Genomic DNA, 18,855 nt, shown 5'->3' with positions numbered 1-18,855 from the left:
TAAATTTAGCTTACCTAAAATTTCCAATCAGAGAAAAATCAAGGAGTTCTGAATACTGATCTCTATGGCCACAATAAACAGTTCAACCGGTCTGAACTATTGGGTTTCTCTTTATATGTTGTAATGCCTTAAGGTTTTGCGGATTTTAATTCTCAGTATAGATATATGGCGGAGCCAAAAAATGTAGGAGCGTTATAAATAAAGATGTTCAAGGGTGTTGCTAAGGGATTGCTGAGGGCGATATTTAGAGGAAAGCTACTTTGGAGCGCTTTGCAGTGCTAAATGGTGTGTTTTTTATGGGGGGAACGTTTCCTTTGGGGAAAAAATGATTTCGCGTGCTCAACTAGTGCCAGTCCCAAAGCGCGCGTTAGAATTTTAATTCCCTAAAACTTGGAAGAAGAGAGGAAAAGTTCCGATTTTTCTAATGGATCAGAAATAACTTAGCCTTCTTTATAACCGCAGGCATTGAATTACTGTTTGTACATAAAAGAAGAAAGCTACTGTAGAAAGTCTGTTAATAAGGGTGTTCATTACTTCATAACGTTTATGATAATGCGCGAGTTTCATAAAATCCGAACGTAGCCGCGGCATTAAGCATTTAGCATTTAGCACGTAGCATTTTTTCTTTTCTGGACACGTGACTGGTCAAATATGGCCTTGATTTGAAACTTTTGCAGGACTCCTCTCAATATAACAAAACTTTGCAAAAAGCTTATCCTTAGGAAGTCTGGTTTTCAAAATATAAAGCTTCGAAACCTTCCTTAGAAACCAATTCATGCCCATGTGGTAGTTAAGAAGGAACCCCCTTAAATGACGCTCTAAAATTGGTCTAAATGTGTTAAGTTGTTCGGTGTTGTTTTTCCAGATTGTTTTTGGTCTGCTTCAACATTATTAACAGTTGCGATAAAAACAAACAATAAGAGCGAATTGTTAATGGAATGTTGAGGACTAAAAGACCGACATTTCTCCTGACCGTTTAAATTTTTTCAATTGCTTTTGATTTTCTTCCGTAAATGTTTCATTAAAAATGATTACATAAGCCGCCAACAAACCCGTCACCATGCTAAAACCTGTTCAAGGAGGCGTGACTACAAACAAAATCTCGCGCGCTGTGATTGGCTAAGAATAACTTCCATACAATTCTTTTGGCTCCTTTTGGGTGGCTACAGTGAGGTGCGTTGCACTAAAATTATTTCGTGCAAAATAATTATGATAATGCATTCTAAGGGGCTAGCAACAATTTTATTTTTGTCATCACATAATTAGTCGCTTAGGAAGTCTTCAAAAAGCTTGTATATACCAATCTTTGGTATCGTGAAAATGTTTTGGTAATAAACTAGTGAATTTGTCATGGTAGTCTTAGTTCAGAAAAAAAGCACAAGACATTAACGGTAGAAAGGCCATGTACATCAAATCCAGTGACCCCTTTCGTTTAATGCTCTTGATAGCAAGAGAAACCGAAATAAGCACCGGCGCTGTTGACCACTTTGATACGGCTGCTTTACATATATAATTCTAATGCAGTGAAATTGACTGATGGCGTTACGTCGTTGTTTTGGAAGGCTTCATGTTTAACAAATGTAATGTCCAAATTTCACAGGACGAATAAACTAAAAGCCTCTCTTTCAAATTTCCGGTGTCTTTAAAGCGTTTTGTTTACACGCTTCGTTTTCGTTTTTTTTTTTTTTTTTTCATCGTAAGGCCTAAAAGGTAATTGCGGCTGAAAAACGTACTTAACTCAATTTGTTTTAATAACTGTGGAAAACCATGTAACCACAGCAACATCTTTCTTTTATTAACTTTGTCAAAGACAATTAACAGTCTGTCGAGGCAATAGCTAGCATCATTTTACATGTACGTATTAATAGAAAAACAATTTACTGCTCCAACCACAATACAGAGGACCACTTAAGTTGTAGCAGTCAGTAATAATTAATAAGTGTAACTCCATGGAGCTGGCATATTTGAATATGGAACAAGTTTGAACTTACTTCAGATGTCGCAGCTTAGCTCATGATTCATATCATCATTGAACCACTGGCCAAAGCTTCTCGCTGGAATGTAACATTGCCAAACCGTTTTTACAAAGTTTTCGAAAACTTGTCGTAAAAATGCTGTTTGCATTTTCCGGCCTTGTTTTCGTCTTGTTCGCTTCCCTGTTCCCGGATGTACAAGGTAAAGTTTTCTTCATTCACTGTTAGAAAATATTCTACCTTTATTGTGTTTATCACGATTTTTGCCCACGTATAGTATTTTTTGAAAGATGGACCAGCAACATTTTAAGTGCCGTTGTTTATATAATTAGATAACATGAATACTTCTTTTCACAAGAGTCGTTACGTTTTGGCGTTAATTTCTGAGCTGTAGGTACATGATCGTAAATCAGTTAAAACTAATGAGCGTTTCGCCTGCTTTCAAGATTGATCAAAAAATTTGTGGTATGCTAGTGACAAGTAACTTCGATAACCATTATGTATTTTTGTTACAACATTTTTTGATGGAAAAAGAAATTGTTACTTGCCAAGAAACTACTGACAAAACTACAGTCTTGACTGAATATAAAGTTTGGTTGTCAAAAAGAAAAAAAACTGACAAGAAAGTTCTCTTTTTCCAAATAACCAGCAGCCAGCTTATTTTTGTTTCTTTTTTTTTTGACAGGATGAGCGATGAGTTTTGAACTGGGCTTAGTAATTCGTTCGAAAAATAAGACTCTACCGTCATCTTTCATACCTTGACAGACCATTTCTTTGAAATTTTTTAGACCTGCTAAACACAACTTTGTATATTGAGCTCATAAACTAATTGTGTTAAGTCTTTCAAAACGGAAAACAATCCTTACGTTGCGCCGGAAAATATAATAGTGCGCACTAAACGGGAAGCAAGCAACTGAGACAATTTGTCGAATTTTTTTTTGTCAACCTGAAAAAATCTCGTTTGGAAGCGAAACTGGAAATGACTGCTGTTTCTTAATAATCATAAATTATGTTGCTTAAAAAAAAAAACCGCTATCGGAGAAATGAAATATATGTCTAGTTTTCATTTTCAAAAAACACTCTGCAAATTGCTCTAGAATTTAAGAAAAATGAAAACTTAATGAGCTAGTACGCGAATTTTTTTTCTGAAAGCTAAGTTGAAGTAACAACAAGTTAATTTCATAGAACTCTGTTCTGTTTTCCTAAGCAATTTCTTCAGAAAAAAAACTCAATGGTTTGCGTACAATTAGCCCGAACACATTACATGTAATACGTCACATTTAATACATCACCGAGAGGATGTTTTATAACTTAACTTACACCTAATTCAAACAGGTGGCTTTGACAGGCACATGCAGATGTGTTTAGCAATTGTCGTACGAGACTCATTTTCTCAAAACAAAGTTGTAAACTTCATGACTTTTACTCAGTCAAAAACGTCTTGCACTGGAAGTAAGTTCACGCAATTATGCTCCAGTTCAAAGAGAATTTCAGGACACGTTTGGTGAACTCAAACCGTCCAAACCAGCACACTCTTCCTGTTTTTCCAATTTTTTTTTCTACTCGAGATGCCTCAATACCGGAGTTTCCAAAAATGCAAAACTAAGCTAAGCAAATTTTCAAAGTTTTGTCTCCTGAAGTTATGTGGTTGTGAAGTTCTGAAGAGGTGCAGGGCTTCAGAAAAAATGTAATATGAATTAGATAACTTAAAAACGTAAAAGTTCTTTCTATATGAAGATAAAGGGTCGAAATCAAAAGCTTTTATCTTAACAGACATTTATTCCGATTGTAACTAACATTAAGCCGAAAAGACGCTTGGGTAAATTCCCAAGGTTCTTAGCGCGCGCTCGGCAAAAACACGTGTGCTTGCTAACGCCAGATGTAAGGCAATCGAAGTTATCTTGCTCGTTTGTGACAAAATAGATCATTTTTTCCTCGGATCCTTTAAGATTTAAGACCAGTTGATTGCCCTTCGTCGCTGGACAAAGGTATTTGTAACTCGTTTTCGCTCTGATTTATTGTATTGTCGTAAGATTTTCTTGTATTTTAGCTTGCACATGTACTCGCGAACGGTTCAGTTTCTCATGGAATTTCGTCATGTATTTGCTTTCTAGTTTTACGGTTCTATCCTACTGAGGAGATTAAAGAATCTGTACTTCTGCCAGCTATGTAATTGTTGATTGTCCTTTGGATCATTTTGGATGAATTTGGAGTCTATTTATCGAGCGAAAGGTCGCCGGTAACACCGATTTTTCATGAATCTTTTAAAACTAAAGAGAATTAAGAATCTTTATGTTGCGCCGGGAAATGGTACACTCTAAACGGGAGGCAAGACTTATTAATGTTTTCGACAACCTGAGGAAAGGTTCGTGAAGAAGCGAAACTTGAAATGACTGCTGTTTCATAATAATCACAATTCGCAGGTCTGTTTAATGGTCGATCCTGTAGTTCAAAAATGTAGCGCGAACCGAGAAATGACAATGCTATATTTTTTGAGCGATAACTGTCATTTACAAAAATATACTCTACAAATTTCTGTAGAATTTCCGCAAAATGAAAAATTAATGAGTTACAGAAGTGCGCGAATGATCTTTCTTAAAAGTAAGTTTAAGAAAGACCTACTTCGAGTTTAATAATAATATGAACGAATACCTCGATTAATTTTTTCATGTTACACAGTAAATTCACACAACCATGCTAGACTTCAAAGAGAATTTCAGCACACGTTTGGTTCACTCCAACCGTCCAAACCGACAAATTTTTTCCATTTTTCCAGTTTTGCTCTCTAACTTCACCGGTGTTACATGTCCCTACTCGAGATGCCTCAATACCGGCGTTTTCCAAACGTTTTGACCTCTGATGTTATATGGTTTTTAATCATAGAAGTGCGTGGCTTCAGGAAAAAAAAACTGTTGTGTAAATAAGATAACTTAAAAAGCGTTAAAGGTCTTTCTTTATGAAAACAAATGCTCGAAATCAAAAGTTTTCCTCTGAACAAACTTTAATTCCTATTTTTCATAAATCTTTCTAAAGAGAAAAAAAATCCTTACATCGCGCACATAACGGGAAGCAAGCAAGACTATTTTGGTGATGCTTTTGATAACCTGAAGGAAGGTTCGTTAAGAAGCAAAACTTGAAATGACTGCTGTTTCTTAATGATCACAGTTTGCGGGTTTATTTAATGGCCGATTCTGTTGTTCAAAAATGAAACGCCATCGGAGAAATGAAATGTGGTATTTTTTTCTGAGATAACTGTTATTTGCAAAAATATGCTCTGCAAACTACTCTAGAATTTGCCCAAAATGACAAATTAATCAGTGGGTTACTGTAGTGCGCGAATGATCTTTCTCAAAACTAAGTTGAAGAAACAACTTGTTTATTTTCATTGAACTATTTTTTGGTTTCTGAAAGTTTCGTTAAGGAAACTCAGCTGTAATTTGGGGAAAGTTCTTAAACGCGAACTCAACGGTTTGCGTCGAATACTGAGATCAACCAAATTTTATGTTAAATGCATCGCTGAGAGGAAGTTTTATAACTTAACTTACACTTAATTCAAACAGGTGGCTTTGACATGATCATGCAAATTTGTTTAAGTGAAATTTGAAGAGACATCTATTGAGATTATTCATAAATCCTTCAAAGGAGAAAAGAATCCTTACATTGAGTCGGAAAATAATATGGTGCGGACTCAACGGGAAGCAGGCCAGGTTATTTTGTCGATGTTTTAGTAAACTGAAGGAAGGTTCGTGAAGAAGCTGAAACTTGAAATGACTGCTGCTTCCTAGTAATAGCAAATGTGAAGCGAAACTTGAAATGGCTGCTGTTTCTAAATGATCATAGTTCGCGGGTTTGTTTAATGGCCGACTCTGTTAAAAACTGTCATTTGCTAAAAAACAAACTCTTCAAATTACTCTAGAATTTCCGAGTTACAGAAGTGCGCGAATGATCTTTCTTAAAACTAAGTTGAAGAAACAACTGGTTTAGTTTCATATAACTTTTTTTTTGTTTTCGTAAAATTTCGTTTCGGAAACATGGCTGCAATTTGGAGAAAGCTCCTAAAAGGCGAACTCAATAGTTGCGTAGATGTACATGTAATAGCTAACATTAAATACACGCTGAGAGGAAGTTTTAAACTAACAAACACCTAATTAAACAGGTGGCTTTGACACGAACATGTAAATTTGTTACGTGGCTTAGTCTATCGTATAGCTGCTTAATTCAGTGGCACTTTATATATGTCTTCTGTTGGGCTTTTTTTCGACAAGAAATATAGTTTTCAGGTATATCGAGTTAACACACTTCAAAAAACGTTTGTTTTGAAACATTTTAAAGTTACAGATCTAGACCGACTCCGAGTTTAATAAAAGTAGGAACGAAAGACCCGATTACTTTGTCACATTATACAGTAAATTCACACAATTAAGCTCGTGTTCAAAGTGAATTTCAGCAGACATTTGGTTAACTCAAACCGTCCAAATGACACGTTCTCTTTGTTTTTCCAGTTTTGTTTCTATTTTCAGCTGTGTCACATGCACCTTCTCGAGATGTCTCCAAACCGGCGTTTTCCAAAAATGTAAAACTAAGCTAAATAATTTTTCGAAGTTTTGGCCTCTGGAGTTATAACTCTATGTAACTCTTTTTTTCCCTTGTTTTCTTTAAGTTTCCGTGAGGAAACTTTGCTCAAATTTGGAGAAAGTTTTTAAAACGCGAACTCAACGGCTTGGGTAGAATTAGACCGACCACATTTTGTGTAATAGGTCACATTAAATACATCGCTGAGAGGAAGTTTTATAACTTAACTCACACCTAATTTAGACAGGTGGCTTTGACGTGAACATAAAAACTTGTTTAAACAACTTTCATACTTGTCTTAATATAACAAAACAAAATTAAAACCTTCGTGTGACTTATCCTCAATCGAACGAGGACTGAAAATAAAACTGAAAAGCATTTCGTATTTAAAGCCAGTACATTAACATCAAACAGAATTTTTCTGAAGTATTTTGGTTTGGAATTAAATTGATCACCCACCCGAGGTTTCCGTGTCTCAAATTTCAGTTATTAGCCTGGCCAACATTATTTCGTTCTGAAAAAGATAACAAGCTTGGCGTATTCGATCGTATAGCTGCTTGATTCAGTTGGACTGTAGCTCGGTCATCAGTTGCACCTGTTTTTCCTTGCAAGTCAAGCCAAGGTCGGAAAAACTACAACGATGGAAGTTTGGTTGAGAACTTAAAGATATATCAATAAAAATAAAGTTTTCAAAACGCTTTGCTAATTGTCTAAGTTTCGAGCGTAGTAAACGCATTTCAAAACATTTCGTTTTGAAACGTTTTAAAGTACAACAGCCCAACTCCGAGTTTAATAAAAATATGAACGAAAACCTCGATTAATTCTGCATTTAAATACAGCAAAATCACATAATTATGCTCGACTATAAAGAGAAACTGAGGACACGTTTGGTTAATTCAAACTGTCCAAACCAGCACATTTGTTTTTCTGTTTTTCCAATTTTGCTTCTAATTTCATAGGTACCTTATGCACCTACTCGAGATGTCTCAATACCGGCGTTTTCCAAAAGCGTAAAACTAAGTTTAATACTTTTTGGAAGTTTTGGCCTCTGAATTTATAACTCTTTGTTTTGGTTTTCTTAAAGTTTCGTCACGGAAACTTGGCTGCAATATGGAGAAATTTAAGCTGAACGGTTTGCGTAGAGTTAGATCGACCACATGACATGCAATAAGTCACATTAAATACATCGCTGAGAAGAAGTTTTATAACTTAACTTTCACCTAATTTAAACAGGCGGCTTTGACATGCACTGCACATGTAAATTTGTTTGACAACTTTCGTACTTTTCTCATTATGTTAAAACAAGATTAAAAACTTCAGACTTATCCTTAATCAAAGAAGATTAAAAATAAAACTAACAATCATTTCTCATTTAAAGCCAAAAATTTAAGTTTAAGCAGGATGATTTCTATAAAAGATAAAGTGTTTTGATTTCTATATAAATTTGTCACCTACCCAACGTTCTCGTGTCTCAACTTTCAGCTATTAGCCTGGCCAAAGTTATTTCGCTCTGAGAAAATTCCAATTTTAATTTCAGATAACAAGGTTGGCTTATTCGATCGTATCGCTGCTTAAATCAATGGCATTGTGTAGATGTCTTCAGCTGGGTTGGCAATTATGCTCGATTTCAGAGAGAATTTCAGCACACGTTTGGTTAACTCAAACTGTCCATACCAGCACAATTTTTCTGTTTCTCTTTTTTCCAATTTTGTTTCTAGCTTCATGGGCTACTCGAGCTGCCTCAATATATTAATACCGACGTTTTCCAAAAATTTAAAACTGAAGCTAAATAAGTTTTGGGTTTATATAGTTATAAAGTTCTGGTCATAGATGTAAGTGGCTTGAGGAAAAAAGTGTAGTATAACTAAGATGACCTAAAAACATAAAAGGTTTTTCTTACCGAAAACAAAAGTTTTCATCTGAACTAACATTTAGTCGGATTTTTCATGAATCTTTTAAAATCCAAGAGAAAATAATCGTTACGTTGCGCCAGGAAATATAGTGGTGCACACTAAACGGGAGGCAAGACTATTTTGTTAATGTTTTTGACAACCTGAAGGAAGGTTCGTGAAGAAGCGAACTTGAAATGACTGCTGCTATGGCCGATCCGGTTGTTCAAAAATAAAACGCGAACCGAGAAATGACAATGTGGCATTTTTTCAGCGTAACTGTCATTTGCAAAAATATACTCTGCAAATTACTGATGAGTGGCTTCAGGAAAAAAAATCGGGATATAGATAAGGTAACTTAAGAACGTAAAAGGTCTCTTCTTACGAAAAGAAAGTTTCGAAATCAAAAGTTTCCTTCTGACTAAACATCAATTCGGATTTTGTTCAAAAGAGAAAAGAATGTGTATCTTGTGCCGGGAAATATAATGGTGCGCGCTAAACGGAAAGCAAGACTGTTTTGATAATGTTTTTAACAACCTGAATGAAGGCTCATGAAGAAGCGAAACTTGAAATGATTGTCGTTTCTCAATAATCACAATTTGGAGGTCTGTTTAATGGCCGATTCTGTTTTTCAAAAATAAAACGAGAACAGAGAAATTAAATGTGGTATTTTTACCTGAGATATTGAACTGTCATTTGCCAAAACTACTCTGCAAATTACTCTCAAATTTGCCCAAAATGAAAAATTGATGAATTAGTACGCAGATGATATTGCTTGAAACTGAGTTGAAGTAACAACTAGTTATTTTCATAGGATTCCTTTGTTGTTTTTTCCAAACACTTTCTTTAAAAAAAAACAAAAAAACAAAAAACTAAATGGTTTGTGTAGAAGTAGACCGACCACATTACATGTAATAAGTCACATTAAATACACCACTAAGACGAAGCTTTTTTTAAACTTAACTTGAGTTTAATTCAGTACACAATTAGCTTTGACATACACATGCAAATTTGTTGAACAACTTTCGTATTAGTCTCACCTTGTCAAAACAAAATTAAAAACTTCAGACTCGTCCTCAATAAAAGATATCAAAACTGAAAAACATTTCGCATGTAAAGTCAAGTTACATTTACCAGAATGTTTAATAAGTGTTTTCTTTTGTATGATATTGATCACCTGCTCGAGGTTTCCGAGTCTCAACTTTCAGTTATTAGCTTGGCCGACATTATTTCGTTCCGCAGAAGATAATTTCAGATAACAAGCTTGGCTTATTCGATCGTATAGCTGCCTGTTTATGCTGGTTTAACTCAAACCGTCCAAACCAGCACATTCTCGCTGTTTTCCAATTTTGTCTTTAGCTGCACCGTCTCGAGATGCCTCAATATTGGCGTTGTCGAAATATTTAAATCTGAAGCTCTATAAAGTTTGGAAGGTTTTTGCCTCTGAAGTTATACCGTAGCGCCGGTAGAACTCCGCATGAGTCTCACCTAATTATCTTCGATTCTTAAAACAGAATAATCCGTGCGGTGTCTGCAGACGAAGGACGTCATTTAAAGTTTTTTTTCTGCAACGGAGTCAACATTCAAAGACAATCGACTGAATTGAGCCGATACGAATTGAAGAAACAACTACTTACTCGTCTGCTTTCTTTCCCTTGATTGAGTTTCTAGTCTACAAAAAATATGATATTCAGACTTTGATTGATGATTGATGAATAGATCGAGTAAAGAATAACAAAAAAATATATTTACAAAAGAATAATCAATATTTTGTCCCTAGACAGAATGAATGGTTATTGAAACTTTCCAAACAGATGAAGCTTGAGTTTTGTTTTATAATATTGCTGTAGGTCAAAGAAATGGTTATACGAATTAGACAACGTGACACGCAAAAAAGTCTCTCTATATACATACTAAGGCGAAAAATAGAAGTTAATTGTCTTTATTACAGATAATTTTCTTGTTTTTTTGGTACAATTTGGACGAGCTAAAAAACAAAAAAAATGTAAAAATGTTCAACCAGCTGGTTTTGTCCGCGGTAGTTGGCGCGTATATTTTAATATTTTAAAAAGACTCAGTGATAACTTGAATTAAGGCATGAACCGTATTTTTAAAAACCTGTAGCGCATCCGTAATAAGGGCTGTAAAAGCCCATTGATTATTTATCCAAAAAAATCGATAGAGGGGTAAAACATTTCTCATGTAGGGAGCGATTATATTTAACATCAAAGTATTACTACGTATAGGAAGATGTGTACAGATGGTTTTGACACTTAGGATTTAGGTAGCGATAAATTACAAGAAATGTCCAACTAGTCTCCTTAACTCTCGCATCACCAAAACAGAAGCCTTGCTTTTCTTGTTTGCCTTGTAAAATCTATTATTGGTTAAAAGCAACCCGAGCAATGTTTTTCTCTATTTTCTTCTTTTTTCTTTTTTCCTCCTTTCTTTCTTCTTCTCTGTACTTCGAGCCGACCTTCGAGCCTTGATATTTTATTTCGAGTTTTTGCCTCTCGTTTATAGCGCCATTCCATGTAATAGCTTTATGAGGCCAAAAACCTAAGTCGAACTTCGCGCCCTAAATGTGCTTAAAATAGTTGAAGTTTCTTTGCAAGGAATAACTCGTTATTTGAAATAATAGAAACATCTAAATTGACTCAAACAGAAAAAGAGATTTATGGCCTCACTTTTCATCTCATTGTTATTGTCTTTATCTTTCATGTTACTGACTTCGCTAGTAATTATTTCAAATGATAACATAAAGGTATGTCAAAATTTTCATTCTTCAGGTGACTGTCGTAAATTGCGATTCACCATTGATCCAATCCATGGTCAACGGCTGGAAAATCACGTGATACGAACTACCGACGTCATCAATGAGCATACCTGCCGACTGAAATGCCTTCTGGAGCCAAACTGCGTCAGTTATAATTTTAACAAGAAGGAAGAGGCAAATAGACGACACAAATGTGATCTGAATAACGCTACTTATGAACACTCAGACGACCTCGCGAAGAACGAAAGTTATGTGTATCGCGAAGCCGAGGTAATCATGAAGATAATAACAGAAGGTGGCTGTCAACAGTTTCCAACACTTTCCAAGACTTAGATTTTGATGGGTCATTATAACCACTCTTTATCAGTTGCTACAATCATGGTACAAAAAAAACCTGTCAAATCATTAGTAAACACATTGTAATCATTTTCATGATAAAATAAGTTACCATAGCAACAGTATGACTTGCTAAAATACGCTTTAGTTTGACTACTAAAATATCAAAACAAACTCAGTGACCCCCATTTCTTCTTCTTCTTCTTCTTCTTCTTCTTCTTCTTCTTATTATTATTATCATTATTATCATCACTATTATCATTTTAAATGTTAAATGTCGTTACCATGTCACTGTTGTAACGGCTGTTTTTGTTCTTTTCTTTGAAGAATGCTTGTGCAAAGAAACCTTGCAAGAACAACGCAACCTGCCAAGCCGGTTTTACAGAGAGAGATTACCAGTGTTTGTGTATTCCCGGACTTACTGGCCATGACTGTGAACACGGTACAACACACATTCTTTTGTTATTAGTGGTCTTACTCAACTTAGCAATAAGAATTTTGAGGGGCTTAAATACCAAGAATGAGAACTTAAAACAGGGAGTTGCAACTATAAAAGTTGGCTTTCTGTTGCTGCTATCATTATTGTTGTTGTTGCAGTTACTACTGCTGCCGTTGTCGGATCCTGCTTTTAAAACTTTCATTAGGCAGTTCATGCTAGGAGATCACACAGAATATAAGAAAAATAATACAAGATAATTAAATAGCAATTGTCGTTACGATACAGATATTCCACAGGAATCTTTTTATTGTGTTAGATATTGACGAGTGTACCGACGGAACACACAGCTGTGGCGTTTATGCTGTCTGTAACAATACACCGCGATCCTATAACTGCACTTGCAAAGATGGATTTTATGGAAATGGAATAAACTGCACTGGTAACTATCTGTAACACAATCTCGTGCATCTAGTTGAAACTATTATTCAAATGCGAGTAATTTTATCAGACATTGGTAAGTTACGTTATATCGTACATATGCATGTGAGGAAATAACTATGCAATAACTCAGTATATGTGAGCCGGCGATAACACACTATATCAGGGCGAAACGTTTGGTAAGCACACCATTTCAATGAAACGTTTTGCAATTAGATTCGTTTTGTAGCTTTAGATATCGATGAATGTACTAACGGAACACACAACTGTAGTGTTAATGCTGTTTGTAACAACACCCGGGGATCCTATAACTGCACTTGCAAAGATGGATTTCATGGAGATGGATTGAACTGCACTGGTAGCTATTGCTATGTGTTTTAATTTTCCGACAGTGAGTAATGACAAACTTATAAACGGGACAACACACACGACCCACTATAAGTGATAGACACAAATAATATGAGCGGGTTATTGATCTGCATGCGTTTGGCTCGCAATTAATAATAATCACACAAACAAAATATACAGTAAATATAATTAAATAATTAAATAATTCGTACACTGCTCGAATATATTAGAGACTTTTTGTTCTGATATTTAGTGGAAAGTCGTCTACGTACCCACGTAATCTCTGTAACAAACTTCCATACATGCTCTGTAATTAAACAAATCACGCACTCTGATTGGCTGAAACAGCGTGCTTCCAGAGTACAGTTGCACGGTACCTTACTTACCTTACCTTAATCAGGACTTCCATTTGATAAATAGCCGAGTGTCTCACTTGACCACCGACACAGCAGAAGAGTTTCTTTAGAAGCTAAAAACGGTGACAATTTATAATGGCATTTGTATGTTTTTAAGTTCAAATTCTTTTTGTTGTTTTAGATGAAGACGAATGTACCAGCGGGACACACAACTGTAGTGTTAATGCTGTGTGTAACAACACCCAGGGATCCCATGACTGCACTTGCAAAGATGGATTTCATGGAGATGGAATAAACTGCACTGGTAACTATCTGTAACACAGTTTAGTTCTTGTGTTCGAGTTCTGTTGCCGTCTTACACCAATAGCGCAACTCCGTACTACGCCTCGTCTTTGCTCTGACGAAGGACTAATGCTCGGATAAACGTTAGCCGCACAAACTGTCTACAGTGGTTTATTTACCGGCTTTATCAACTTCAAGCTGCTTTATAGCTATAAGCGTCTCCATTCACACTGACCTTTCTTTAGAAGCTAATAATAACTGTGCTTATTTATACTGAAACTTAGTTCAATAATAAAATTTCCTTCTTTGTTGTTTTAGATATAGACGAGTGTAACAACGGAACACACAACTGTAGTGTTAATGCTGTGTGTAACAACACCCGGGGATTCCATAGCTGCACGTGCAAAGATGGATTTTATGGAGATGGAATAAACTGTACTGGTAACTGTCTGTAACACAATTTGGTTTAATGCATCTCTTGCCTCGTAGTTGAAACTATTATCTAAAAGCGAGTAGTTTTGTCAGACATCGGTACGTTTATATGTGAGGCAATAAAATAGTAACAAACGAGCCACACCACGTATCAGAGCGAAAAGACACGTGACCATACCATCTCAATATAACGTTTTCCAGTAGCATTTCTTTTGTTGTTTCAGATACCGATGAGTGTACCAACGGAACACACAACTGTAGTGTTAATGCTGTTTGTAACAACACCCGGGGATCCTATAACTGCACGTGCAAAGATGGATTTCATGGAGATGGAATAAACTGCACTGGTAACTATTGCTATATGTAATGTGTTTTAATTAACCACAGCGAGTAATTACAAGCTTGGAAATTGGACAATACACAAGACACACTGTAAATGACAAATACAACTTGACAGCCCGATTTGAATGGGTATTTACCAGTGCGAGATGGAGGGGAGCCGTTAATGCTAACTGTAAAAACCAGATATGGCAGATCAGTTACCGGTTTTGATGTTTGAAATAATTAGCTCTTTATGTTAGCGAGAGTCTGTTTATCAGAGTAGGTCGTGGCGCTACGTCATCTTCAAATTGTGGCGCATGCGTATTGATGCCCGCTGTAATTGGGGACGATGACTAAGCGAGTGATGGCCAGGTTACCACTCTATCGCAGAAGTGGGGCGCTTTCCATTCAATTAAAAATTCGGGAACTTTCCAAACGGGTAATGATGGTATGGAAATTTCTATGGAATGTTTCAGAAAAATCCGAACGTTTTTGAATTTCCGGCATGCGAACCATTCAACCGAAAATTCAGGAAATTTCAGAAGAAAAATTAAGTGGAAGGAAAATTCTCATTGAGGAATTTTCAAAGATTTGGATATACCTGGCGAGTTCGTCCTCTTTACAGAAATTCCAACAAATGCTGTTCCTTTCGTCACGAAAATTTCGGGAAATTCAAACAGCTGTTTCTGGTCGGATGGAAAAGCACCCCGAGCTGCCCGTTGCCTCTGTTTCATAACGAGACTTGGCCTCGGGCATCATTTGGACTTGGGCCAATCAAACTCATTTTCACATGAAAAGTTTTTGAACGAAGACTCGTTTTGAAACAGAGGTGTAAGTAGCCCGGAAATAGCCAATAGCTAAATTTCTAGTTTCAGGCTCCTTTTTTTAATTCTGGATGGTTTACGTCAATAACGAGTTGGATTTTCCCGTCGTTAAAGACAACACAATAGACGGATAAATTTGAGACATAAACCTCGTTCTTCAACTGATTCATATCGGGCGACTTTCCCTCTAACACGGTTTCCGTCTCCAAAATTAATTCCGATAGTGTTATGTTTTAGCTGCATTATTCTTTAAAGTTAGACTTTTAAAACTACAACTTACAAAAAACCTGCACTGTTGGAACAAATTATTCACCAAATTGTTGAAGATATATTTGTGCATTGTAAAGGTTTAAGTATAATTGAAAATTTCAAATCATTTTGGGCTCTTTCCAGGGCGCTGTCATTTTGGACCAAATTGTAACAGCTGGTTGGCCCTGTAACCAAAATGAGAACATTACAAAACCTGACCTAACCGCTTGATTGGAATACGGTAAAGATCTATTTTTGCAAACGTGGGCAAAAATAGTGACTGTAAATTGGTACAAAATGTCAGCACATTTTTTTCACTTTTTATTACTACCGAGGCAGCCTGACTGACTCATTGTTTATGGCGCTGGTCTTAATTATCAGGTTTTCCCGTGTTCAAAGTCATCTTCCTTTCCATAAGCTGGGCTTGGTCTCGGTACCTCGGTTATGCCTTTTAAATAACCCAACTATCCCTGAAAAGCCCTATTGGCAAGTGCGCAATTAAGATGTTATTTTTTTTCTTTACTTGCAACAAATTTTGTGTTTTGCCAAATTTCTATCGTTAGATGGCAATTTGGCGCCAGAGCTACAGGTTTTAGGTACATAATTTGTTACCAGTCCTGAACTTCGGACTGTTGATGTTTCTTAATTACCCAGGATTCAATGCTACCCTTACGAGTCTCGGAACTAGTGGAAAAGTTGGTCCAACGTCACTCGGTAGTCACTACACAGGTCAGGATCATGACGGTCAAGTTACACTGTCGGGTGGTATTCAACAGTGGACTGTGCCGTACACTGGTCAATACAGAATAGAAGCAGTAGGAGCAGCAGGGGGGTATGATACCTACCAGCACAGTTCACAATACAGAGGAAGAGGTGCAAGAATGGTTGGAACCTTCAACCTCTCGCAAGGAGAAATAATTCAAATTCTGGTTGGTCAAGAGGGACGAATAAGAACCCGCAGTAGATCCCGGGGTTCTGGAGGTGGTGGAGGAACATTTGTCGTGAGCGTAGGAAGGAATACGCCTTTGATAGTGGCTGGAGCCAGTGGAGGCCTCAGCGCTGTAAAATCAAGACACGAGGGATGTGATGCCAGCACAAGCACGTCAGGGAATCCTGGGTACAAGTCATGGTCAGGGGGCAGCAATGGACTCGGTGCAATGATTGGTGATAGGCCGTCAGGTGAGAGTAATAATAAGAATGACTATATTCACTTCGTTCAAGTCAGTTTCCCATAACACACATTTTATTGGACCTCAGTCGATTCATCGGCTTTGAATATCTATCTCAAAACTTTCTTCATGTTTGGCAAAAGCATTCGTCCATCGGCAGTTCAACTTTAGCTGTCGAAATACACTTTTCAAATGTCGGAAACTGTCGAAAATTTAGTTGACAGCAACAACAAACTCAACTGTTCACTTGTTATTGAAAGGTACAAAAACATAGTTTGATAACCCTCCTCTTTATGGTGCGTGGACAACCCGGATAATCTTTTTAGGCAAACCTCCATTGCATGGCACTGCTAAATTCAGAATCGTTAAATACACGAATGGGAATGAGTCAGCTTATTTTATTTTTTCAGGTGGTGGCGGCGGCGGTTTTTACTCCAGTGGAAGAAGTGGAATGAAGACGGGCGCTTTCCGTGACATGCTTTGGGGTGGAGAAGGTGGTAAAGGATTTCTTCAAGGAGGAGTGGGTGGACAGACTATCGTGCCACCTTCTATAAGCGGTTCTGGTTCTGGTGGTTTTGGTGGGGGTGGTGGTGGGGGTTACGGTGGAGGGGGTGGTAGAGGGTATTCCGGGGGAAGCAGTGGGAAACATGTAGATGATTCTTGTGGAGGAGGGGGAGGTTCTTATAATGTTGGAAAAGATCAGCAAAATGATTGCTGTTATAATACAGCTGGTCATGGCCGGGTAACCATTACATTACTGTAGAAAAAATAGAAAACGAGCCGTACACAACAACAATATTATGCAGCTGTAATTATATTTGCTATAGATTGTTTTAACTGGCCCGTTTTAACTCGTCTTGACCATTGATAATTACTTAATTTGATAGTTAAAGAAATTCCCTGTTAACAATGTTTTTTTAATACATGTACATTAATATATATGACCATGATCATGACCAGTCCACATAAGCCGTGTTCACTTGGTCTGCTCGGAGCTGAGATACTTAAAATAATTCGTGTATACTTGCTGGTCGGTCGATGCCACGTTCTAGCTAACGCATAAATACATGTAGTCTACATGATTTGTTTTGCATAAAGCAACACCTCTCTTGTAATATGAACCGAATAGTGCCAATCTAGCTAGCAGCAATTTTTAGGTTTCCTTTGCAAACAGCATGCATAGGTATTATGCTGGCCGTTTTGGGATTGATGTTAGAGTAACGTTAGTGACTTTGTTTTGGCAGTTTTTAACGGTAATGAAGTGCAGATTTTCTTAAGTTATATGATATTCAATAACTTAAAATGGATCAAAAATCAGCTTCGAATAAGAAAATACTTCTTAGTGAACTCTACAAATGATGCAGTGTGAAGTCGAGCAATATATATGGGTTATTGACCAAGTCAAGACTGGATATTGGCCAAGTTCCTTTTTGCGTGTTTATGGAATGAGAAGGAGTCGAGGTCCATATATAAACTCGCAAAAATTAACGAGGTCAATCTCCAGCCATCTTGACCGAACAAGCTTGGTAATTAAAGAATTTATTATATGGAAAAGGAACTCTTTTTTCTTACGGGACACAGTGGGTAATTCCGAACGGGCAAGATAGCGCCAATCACAGCGCCTAGCCACATAATATATAAATAAATAAATTCTCCACACTGGTCCCTGTGCACTTCTCAGTAGTAGTAGAGAGAAGTTGATATGTGGCCTTAAGACACTCAATTTGTATACTGGTGTCTTTCAGTGCTCATGTTTTGTAGATCGAGTTTGAGACTTTTCAAATTACAAACTGAAGGACAAAAGTGAGCAAGAGAACTAAAAGTGGAAAGTTACAAAAAATAAGCCGGCGGTCAAATCAAACAAACAGGCCCATAACTTTATGGAGTGATGGTAGAATTTCAGTGTGATGTTAGATTATTCATTATCATAATTTTATGATTTAGGGCAAGATGAAACAGATCCTTCGCTGTGTTTGCGCTATCTTGCCCGCTTGGAATTATCCGCTGTGTTCTTTGCAATATTTGTTTCCTTTGTTTCAGTGGCATGCCTGTAAACTAGCTAAGCTCAGTACTTGTATAACTAAGTACATGACCTCTATAAATAAGATTTACTTTTTACTTTATTTCCATTTATTTATCTAAGAATCCGTTTACACCCAGACATAAACCAGATTAAAAGCTGTTAAGTGTCATTGGACTAAAAATGATCTGTTCACGAAGGTTACTTGTAAGCTCCAAAGTAGACTAAGCTTGTTTTTAACTTTGCATAAGATCTAGGCTTTCAGTTTTGTTGTTAGTTTTGAATAAATTGTTGAAACTTTTTCCCGCTAAACAGTGTAAACGATATATTAACTTGTAACAGCATCATAACTAGTACTGGAAACTTTGTGTGCAGCTGTCAATAAAAACAGTTATCCAGTCGTTTGTTTTTGAAACTTCAGGTTGACTTTT

The 18,855-nt window shown here is 36.6% G+C and overlaps 1 protein-coding gene across 1 annotated transcript; it reads left to right on the top strand.

Annotated features, from left to right (window-relative positions):
• Window positions 1-1,674: 1,674 nt before the first annotated feature.
• On the top strand, window positions 1,675-18,820 carry LOC110044976 (uncharacterized). The gene is made up of 6 exons (XM_089289182.1): window positions 1,675-2,175; window positions 11,224-11,480; window positions 11,874-11,988; window positions 12,302-12,424; window positions 15,890-16,414; window positions 16,815-18,820. Exons 1-6 carry the CDS (start codon window positions 2,112-2,114, stop codon window positions 17,165-17,167), a joined length of 1,437 nt encoding a protein of 478 aa, XP_089145308.1. The 5' UTR covers window positions 1,675-2,111; the 3' UTR covers window positions 17,168-18,820.
• The last annotated feature ends 35 nt before the right edge of the window (window positions 18,821-18,855 follow it).

Source organism: Orbicella faveolata, unplaced genomic scaffold (assembly GCF_042242905.1).
Source record: "Orbicella faveolata isolate gen_17 unplaced genomic scaffold, um_ofav_v1 contig_2, whole genome shotgun sequence".
NCBI classification, from domain to species: Eukaryota; Metazoa; Cnidaria; class Anthozoa; order Scleractinia; family Merulinidae; genus Orbicella; species Orbicella faveolata.
This window is presented reverse-complemented; position numbering and strand designations above follow the sequence as displayed.